General features: G+C 36.1%; 1 protein-coding gene across 5 annotated transcripts in view; it reads left to right on the forward strand.

The window, feature by feature from the left end:
• Window positions 1-9,556, forward strand: part of LOC110833937 (protein transport protein Sec24C) — a 33,785-nt gene extending 24,229 nt beyond the window's left edge. For 4 of the 5 annotated variants that reach the window (XR_015534258.1, XR_015534257.1, XR_015534260.1 and 1 more), the window contains 5 exons: window positions 114-302; window positions 2,101-2,292; window positions 4,916-5,109; window positions 5,922-6,144; window positions 9,444-9,556. Coding sequence is in view for 1 of the 5 variants with exons in the window: in XM_087345442.1 (XP_087201568.1) it covers window positions 114-302; window positions 2,101-2,292; window positions 4,916-5,109; window positions 5,922-6,062 (716 nt within the window). In the remaining 4 variants the exon portion in view is untranslated. Of the gene's footprint in view, window positions 1-113; window positions 303-2,100; window positions 2,293-4,915; window positions 5,110-5,921; window positions 7,408-9,443 lie in introns of those variants that run through there. The other variant, XM_087345442.1, reaches the window with a different exon arrangement.
• The last annotated feature ends 247 nt before the right edge of the window (window positions 9,557-9,803 follow it).

The following is a 9,803-nucleotide window of genomic DNA, read 5'->3' on the forward strand; positions in this document are numbered from 1 at the left end:
ATGAGAGAAAGAAAGAAAGATATTGGTTTCAAATTTATGTGGAGATATTCTTAAGAACTCATTGAATGTTGGCCTTTATTGTTTATTATATGTTTGGTTTGTTTATCTAATAGCTGTGTTCCGACTGTTGGAGTCATCACGAAAATCAGTCAAAGAAAACCTGGTAAATCAGTGTGCACAGATGCTGGCTTGCTACAGGAAGTGTGAGAGACGGGCATCAGAAAGGCAGCTTATCTTGCCTGTGAGCATGGAATTTCTCCCACTTTATGTTTACTGCATTCTCAAGAGTGATGTAGTCTCAGGTTAGTACATGTATTTTGAGCATGTGCTTAGGTTAACATTTACATTGATAGTGCAGTGGGTATGGGTGTAACTCTGTGGGCTGGGTGATTTTCACTATTTGTTATAATTTTCCACAGGCCAGAGAAAACCACTGAATGAAGACAGAAAATAAATTGTGATGTGGGGCATTGTAGTTTGTGAAAATTGTGGAATGTCAGTTAATCTCATTACATAGTAAAAGTGAACGCAAACTAAGTACAATTTTGTTATTATCTGAATCAGTGTTTACAAAAGAACTGTTAGTTTTTTTTATCTAAAAATCTTTAATAATCCTTCTCAAACATTTTTCTTCAATATTTTATCTCATGACAACAAAGCAACCAAGCGTTAAACAGCTGTTATGACCAGTTCAAAAAAATAGTACTTTTTTTTGACTATTCAGTATTTTACAAGTAATATGTGAAATACTGGCGTGTGGTGGTAAGTGGATGAATTGCAAGACGTATAGGAGCAATAATATACTTTTCAGGCCAAACTAACAACAAAATTCACTGTAATATTACTCCAGCCATGTTTTTAGTATACGTCCCCATGCAGTAATATTATGGCAGCCTTTGCTGTAAGTGTGAAGTGCAGATGTATGGAACCGCCACATACCTATTGGTTCTACTAACAGCCCATAGCACAGAAGGTCCGTATAACACGTTTGACAACCTAGACCATTTAAATTATTATCAGAGGGAATTAAAATTGTAAATGACAAAATTACAGTATTTCACCTTACATTCCCTTCTCTGTTTCATAGATATGTTCTCTTTCTATTACCTAAGAAATTTAATGTAATATGATGAACTATTAAATTCTTTTCTGGGCACAGTGAGTGGTCTTTAATGTTTCCTCAGTTTCTTTAATTAGTCTCAGTGTGCAGATACAATTTATTCCTATATTAGCCAGCAGTTTTGTATAGTATACTGTATAGTTTTTGACTTCTATAAACTACAGCTTTACATAAGTATTGAATCTAAACATTGTGGGTGTCACACAGCCAGCCAGAACATACCAAAAGGATGATTACATAATGAATAGTAGACTTACAGTGGAAGAATATGAACATGTGGTTGAATTTTTGTCTTGAGGTCATGTTAGTCTTGAGACTGAAACCCACAGAGTTCTTTTCAGGGTATAATATGTATAGTATTAAAAATATATTAAAATTAGCCGTCAATCACAATATAATATTATTAAAAGATTATAATATCATTTTACGTTCCCTATCGAGTACTCGATTTACATGTGGAACATACACGACATGTTTCGGCTATATATAGCCATCATCAGGTGTTATGTATTTAAACTTATCACTAAATTACTGATTTTTTACTGATTTTTAATGATTTTTAGTCTTCATTTTTCTTATGATGTTCTTGTCCTTTATATTGTTTCTTCATTCGTTGTAGTATCACAGGTCACTAATATGTTTGTATTTCGTATTTCGTAGTGATGTCAATGTTTTGTATATGGACTGTGAAGTAAAGGTTTCAAACTATCAATGAAAATTGAATATAGAAAACAAAATAAATAGTTGAAATTAATCATGTGAACTTACCCAAGAAGTAATATCTTATAATATGTATATCAAAATTGTGGGTTTATGGGTGTCATATCATCAGGCTTAAACTTATTTTTTCTTATAAAACAAAACAAATGTTTTGTCCATGCTCATAAGTATGGTACATGAATTTTATGTAACTTCAGACTAAAAGGCCATTGTGGAAATTGAAAGTGTTTTCTTAATAACTGTGAATATGCTGATTACAGGATCTGACATGACTATCGATGACCGATCATTTCTAATGCAAGCAGTTACAATAATGGATATTCCATCATCTGTTGAGTTCTTTTACCCACGACTTATCCCACTTCATGATATCGATGTTGATTCTGATGAACTGCCATCTTCCATCCCCTGCTCATCAGATAAGATTAGAAATGACGGTGTGTACTTGTTAGGTGAGTACTTACAATTTTAAACATGTATGTAGATATCTAAAATGAGTTTGGCAACAGTTCCATTAGAAATGTGAAACCATGACGTATCATCATAATTTCCAATTTTGTACTTTGCAGAAAATTTAATTATATTATTATGATGTTTGTCATCTGGATAGCAATGCTGCATGGACTTGTAGATACCAGCATTGTGGAAGAACACACTGCCTCTGTCATCAGTTATCACTGTGAAAACCTGAAATCTTATGATACTAAAAATCATTTCCCGTTTAAACTGAAATGAATTCCAAGTACATAAACACTTGATTGACTCAAACAGATCCCAAACTTTGTTATTGTTACAGAGATTTGGTGTATTTGTTTATAAATGTGGTGTCTTACTCTATGTAAAACATTATTTTGAAAATAAGACTCATTCCAGGAGAGAAAACTGTAGTAATGTTTCATGTAACAGCTTTCATATGAAGAACATCGGCATCATACGAACAGGTCACTAAAATGTATGGTCATTTTAATTTCTGGTAGCCTCTGCCTAGAGAAGAATTTGAAGGAAAGTGGACATCATTAATTGTTTCAAGAAGAGCTTCCATTCTTGTTGAATGTATGTTAATTAGGGTCCATGATTTAATATAATAAAGTGCCATCCATGTTGGCAATTTGAAAAAAAAATCATACTTGACTTGAATATTGTTGTATTTGAATACGAGGCTTGCAGGAATGGCATATTAATGTGACGAGTATTTGCCATGACGCCACAGTAAGCAGCTTGAGGTCTCCCCCTTTTCCCCTGCAGTCTTGCATAGCAGATTACAAGTAGCCAGCTGGCATGCACATAAATCTATGCTTTCATACACCCAGCTTTCTAAAAGGATCGAGTAATCCTTTACAAAATATCAAGAAACCAGTAGACTCAACTAGCAACGTGGGGTAATTGACCAAAACAGTGCTGGTTTTATAAAAAAGTGAATTTGTAGCTGTTAAAGTAATTGTGTGAGAGTGTGGAGTCAGTGACAGAAAATTATTGATCACGAGTATTGAAACTCTGGTTCGAAGCCAGTGTTGAAATGGCAGTGTGAACAGTGGATACCCAACTAGTACTAGCACAGCAGTGCACACAGGAAGTACCATGTTTGATGCCCTTTAAGTGGTTGTAACGCATGAACAAGAAACAGAAAAACAGAACAGCAGATATTTACAGTGATATTGTTTCATTGTTTTCAGATGTAGTAGATATTAATAATTGATTGCGATTGTATTTATAATTACAATTAGTATGCAGTAGTTTCATGTTGAGTAAGAACCTACTGTGTGATCAGTGATTATGTCACATTAATCATTATGCCATGTGTGATACCAAGTAGTTTTGTAGGTGGTTACGAACATTTCAGATGAACATGTTGCTTCCATTTTCAGGGTTGAAGTGTTATTTAATTATATCTTTTTAATAATATTCATTGTTGCTCTCGGTGGACTAGTGGTTAGTATGCTCGTCACTGGACCCAAGGTTCGTGGGTTCAAACCCAGCTGAAATTGATGGATTTTTAAGGGCGATAAAAAGACGTAGCGCAACTTCCTTTGGAGGGGAAGTAAAGCCGGCAGTCCCATTTCATAAATTTACAGCTTGTAAAAGAACCTTACGAGCATGAACAAGATGTTTTCTAAGCAAAATTCAGCTGCCATTTCTCACGCAAGTGTCTCCTGATTCACTACTAGATGGCTCTGTCAGTCAAATCAGGATTGAGTAGAAATTGTGCAGAGGCAGTGGGCTGGTCACTTACTACTAACAAATACACACTTCAAAGACTAGGAAACCTCCGAAAAGGAGGCGGTGAAGACCCACAACTGGGTTGTAGAGTCAAGGAAGAAGAATTGTCAGATGTAATCTCAAAATAAAGTGTTTTAGTTGTTTATGATTTTCCCATATCAAATTTCACACCTCTATTATTATTATTTAAGTAGTTGCATAAACTCAACTGAAAGCTAAATATAGATTTCATGTGGCAGAAGTTCACAAGACAGCCATGTTGGTACAGTAAACTTCCTATTATCCAGGGCAGGTTAACTGGGCTCTATCTGGTTTAAATGAAAATTAAAAATTTAGAAAGTCCATTGTAAAAGTTAGAATGTTTAAAATATATACATAAATACAACAATGACGTATTAACATAAATCAGTTGTTGCTAAAGCCTGAGGTTTGTGACAATAGAATGTTATTACTATCCATTGGAATCCTATTTTTTAAAAAATAATTGGTATGTACTGTATTAAATATTATAGAATCTTTTCTGTTACTAGTAAATATTCAAAACTTAAGTAGTGTTTCTGTAAATAAACTTACATATCTCTTACATTTGCATGTTTTCTTTTCATTTTGTAGGCTATCCAGGGTTTCAATTAACCAGGAAAATATATATTCCCTAACTAACCTAAATAATCGAGAGTCTGCCGTATTACTGATTGTATGGAATTAAAGTGTACAAATTTGAGGTAGCTTCCAGTGACTTCACATATTAAGTTCCATAAAAATCTATATGATGTATTTAAACTACATACAGATCAAGTAGAATAGTAAAAGGCCTGTTGAGAATAACATTTCATTTGTCTTCTGTGTTCATTGTTACAGATAATGGCTTCCACTTAGTCTTGTGGATTGGGTCAAATGTTGATATGAAATGGGTAGAGAATGTGTTTGGTGTTCATTCAGCTGCGCACATCGATACTGATAGTACATCATTGCCTGTGCTAGATAACGCACTTTCAGCAAGGATAAAATTCGTCATTGATTCTGTTCGCAAGGAGAGACATCGATGCATGAGGGTTAGTGTCCAGTGTTTTTCTACTGTAATTTTAAGATTGTTATATAGGCATGTTTTCTGCTGTCTTTAAATTAGTAAATTGTGGTGTCTTAACTGAAGGAAGAACGTAAATTACAAGTGTTTGAATATGAAGTCTTCAATAAAATATATGTACCTAAGAAGGAAACCTTTTGGGAAATATTTGTTTGGAATACCAAGAAGGAGATGGGGTTGCAAGAATGGGAGGTATATGAAACTAACTCTGAAACTCGTCCATTGGTTGAATTTGGTGTTATGGAGTTCAGCAAGGTAGAGGATTCACAGACTCAAGGCTGAGTTAACAAAGGTAATGTTTTATACGAGGCGCGTCCTCAAAGTAAGTTTCCCTGGGGCCGTTTACAGAAACAAAACACAATTTCATGGAAATATTTATTGCAACAGATACAGCAAATGTCCAGCTATTTTTCAACATATTCGCCACCGGAATTGAGACATTTGTCGTACCGTGGGACCAACTTTTGAATACCTGTGTCGTAGAAGTCTGCCGCCTGGGAGCTGGAATAAGAACCTCCATCTTCAACAGCTGCAACGATGCTAATGTGAGAACACGGGAAGTTCCGTTAGTGCATGCGCCATGCTACGTCATTGCTCTATCACGTACGCACAGTCGCTTCGCGCAATATAAGGTTTGCTAGCTGTGGGACGAGTGGGAAACTTACTTTGAGGACGCGCCTCGTACATGATTTTATTACCAAAAGGGTTATTTCCACATCATGTAAAAAGTTTTCAGAACCATTTCACATTTTACTTAGTTTTTTTTTAATATATTTCTAGTTAACACTGGTAAGACAAGATGAAAAGATGGAGAAGGTGTTCAAACATTTCCTGGTGGAGGATCATGGCTTGGATGGCACACTATCATATTTAGATTTCTTGTGCCATATGCAAAAAGAAATACTCAAACTGCTTAAGTAGAAGCATGATAACAGCCAGCAACATGGTAATGTGAACAAATCTGGAACCTGAGGCTGTAATGCCCCAAAGGGTTACTAAATTGGTAAGTCATTAATTAAAAAAATATGACAATGACTGTCACCATTTATGACCTGTATTTGTATTTGCAGTTGCCATACATTTTTGTTTATGTGTAATAAGTGACTGTAGAAATTTTGATGATAAATTTGGACAACAGCAAAAGTATTTAAGAATGGTACAGTATAGGTAGATTGCTTGGAATGTACATTTACTTTTACAGTCTACAATATGAAACTAAAAAAGTTGTCAGTGGAACCATGGTTCCGGAGAATTTGACGTAAATACGTCTATACGGAAAGGAAGTTTATATATTGGCTTTATTCTGAATATTTCCTTTATACATGCTTTACAATTGAGATGAGTTTGATTAAGACATTGCTTATTTAACTTGAATTAGTAAGGCTTCAGATGGGTCTGTGATAGATGAATGTAATGTAAAGTAATGTAAGGATATATAGGTAGATGAGAAATGCGCACGCGCAAATTGAACCCACGATTTCTGACTTTCCGGATTCGACACGTGTCCATAAACGGGCTCATATCTCAGAGACTAATTATCCGATCCGAGTGGACCAAGTGTTGTTTTGAAGAGTAGTGTATATGTTACAACTCATCCTGGCCTCTAAGTGTGTATCTCAAAAACTCAAAAAGATACGAGGCTGTGAATTTGAAAAAGTTTGAAAATTTCCCGATTTTCTTAAAATGTCGTGATATATGAGGGCAAAGTACAACCAGAATTACAAAAATCGGGCACGAATGCGTAGAGCACAAAATTCCAAAGAACTTAGAATGGTCGTGTAGCCCAGTTGTAAACAAACTCTTGCCACATTTCGAGGAAGTGTTGCGTGTAAGGTCGCATATTGGAGAAATTTCCATAACAAAGATAAACTATACCCAGCAATCATCAAATAATTTTGGTAAGCATCTATATACACCCTGGATTCTCTTATAATGACATCAAGCTGCTCATCATAAGCCAATTGATAAAATACAGTGAATACGCAGAGACATTCGAACGAGAATGTAATAGTGACATACCGCTCGTATTGATGGGCGATTTCAAAACTAGTGACGAAAATTTAGAACTCTTACGTGCATACCTTCAGAAATTCTTTAAACTTGAACTAGTGAATGATTTGGACAAACCAACCACGCAAGGGAAAACTTGTATAGATTTGACATTTGCAAGAGGTATTCAAACAATTTCAAAGCCATATGTATCTCATACCACTACCCTATATTCAATAAATGTAAGTTGCAAATGAATTAAACGATTCAAAACAAATATTTTGTTTAATTTCAATATACTACACACGATTGACGTTTTCACGAAAATAACTGCGGCAGTGTCCGACACTGCCTATCATATATATATATATATATATATATATATATATATATATACAGTAGGGCACCACTTATACGGCGGGTTAGGGACCAGACCCCCGCTGTAAAGCGAAAATCGCCGTAAAGCGGATCTTTGCCTTTTTTCACTTGCAAATGCATATCATAGCCTAATAAGATGTTACACTATCATAGAGTAAGTGCACAATAGCGCTAGGCCTAAGAAAACGATATGAAATAAAATGAATATCAGTAGTACACACATTGTGGCTCGTTTGATCTTCAATCCACACAACTAAAAGTTTTTCCATGTCAGCAATAAGGCTATCTCTCTTTCTTATGACTTTAGAGTTCATTGGTGTGGCACTTTTAATTTCATTTAACACTTTCTCCTTAGCGTTCACGATGGTACTAACAGTTTGGCGAGCTAGGCTTAGCTTACGTCCTATCTCGGCCATAGACATGCCTTGTCCACGAAGTTTAATTATATCTAACTTGGCATTTAAAGTAAGAGGCTTACGACTCCTCTTTTTATCGCTACTACCCTTAGACGTCTTTGTAATTTCACTGTAGTAACACAAAAATATTATATAAATATACAGTTTGTAATAACTTTGAAAAATTGCCAGAAATACGGAGACGCGGAGCGCACAAACGCTGTGAACAGACTGAATCAGCGACGATAAAATGGCGCCGGATGCACTTCTCTGACTCAGCTGTTGAGCGCCGTATTAGCGAATCGCCGTAAAGCGGAGCGCCGAAAAGCGGGGCCCTACTGTATCTTCTTGGAGAATTCCTGCTCCATTGAGTAACATATCTTTACTATAGGTAGTTCCATTGATTTTACAGGTCTTTGTGACACGAGTTGAAGTAGGCAAGCTATATACCCAAAAAGGCATTTTCCCTTTGGCATATATCCAGACGGGTTTAAAATTTGGTCTTAATATAAGTTTTCGACAAAAATCGTGAGCGACTTCGTCCTGCCCAAAATATAAGGCTGACATACATGATCCAACTCGTTTATGAATGAGTGGAAATGTAGCATCACAAATAGTCAAAAGTCCATGTTTACAATCCTGAATGTCTGCCTGCTTCAACAGTGCGTAGTATTGTCTGTTTCCCGTCACTACGAAATATTTCATTTCTGGTTCCAGTTGCATAGGTCTATTCAACAGTGCAGAGAAGGTGGGTAGTGGTTCTACCTTATATAATGACATTGCTCGATCAGCGCCCCGTAATGGAATGCGTACTACTAATCGAATAGAATTTTCTGTAGCATAGGCTTGTACTTTTGCAATATCATAGTAAATATACATGTTATCTATCTCTGTATTCGTAATCAATGAAACATCACGTGGTAATTTCAACGCAATTTGGCCTAGTAAACTTGACAAATTAGATGCTGGTCCCACTACGCCCCGTAAACCATTAATGTAGGCTGCCACTAACCTACGTTCTCCTTCTTCATTTAAAATCACTTGGATGGCTTCGTCATCAACTTTCCATACCGTTTTTAGGCATAATTTCCTACAACGATCTCCGAATATCTCGGCAGATTCACCTTTGTTCTGTACAGCGTCCTGTAGCTGTGTGTAATGATACTGATCAGGCAGTTTATCTGTAAATCTCTCGATTAAAGCCTTTTTACGACTCCATATGGACATGAATCTTTCAATAATTCTTCTTTTCCATTTAAATATTGTAGTGCCAGACCCTGTAGCTTTGATTTAGCTACTAACGCCATATCCACTTCAGTCCAATGGCTGACTTTGGCAAATGACTCGATCTGAGTGAATCCGTTCTTCCTTTTGAGTCCCCAGACCATTCTTTCAATCCGGCTACTAATGACACATCCTTAGTCAAATTTCGTGTTAGAGCAGTCTGTAGTCCTTCCAGACGTTCTCTTAAAATTTCTATTTCTCCCACTACTGAAGTTGCCATTTTTGAAAATTAATATTTGTCTTTCTTTTGTTTCAGACTGACTCAGAACCTCTGGCAGCTGTACGGTTGTACTTAGGGGAAAAGCTTTAAATGTAGAAAATAAATGTATTATCACTCTCTGCTTATTAAATTCCTGTGCGTAAAATCAAGGTTACGTTAAGTTCATGTATTGAGGTTTCTCTCGGTGTAAGTGTTTAGGAAGATCGTAATATGATCTTTGAACAGGCGCCTCATATCCTCTGTATGTGGGTCGCCTGGACACTCGACGTTTCCCTTTCTTATGACTCACAGGTTCAATTCCACTCTGTGAGGTCCCTGGTGAACAGGTGGTCTGATTTGCTGGGTGGTTGACTGTCAAATGATTTACACCTCCGTAACTTGGCAAACAATCGGTAC

This window comes from Zootermopsis nevadensis, unplaced genomic scaffold (assembly GCF_977971745.1).
Source record: "Zootermopsis nevadensis isolate Lab colony 2312 unplaced genomic scaffold, Znev_1.0 Znev_ptg000009l, whole genome shotgun sequence".
NCBI lineage: Eukaryota > Metazoa > Arthropoda > Insecta > Blattodea > Termopsidae > Zootermopsis > Zootermopsis nevadensis.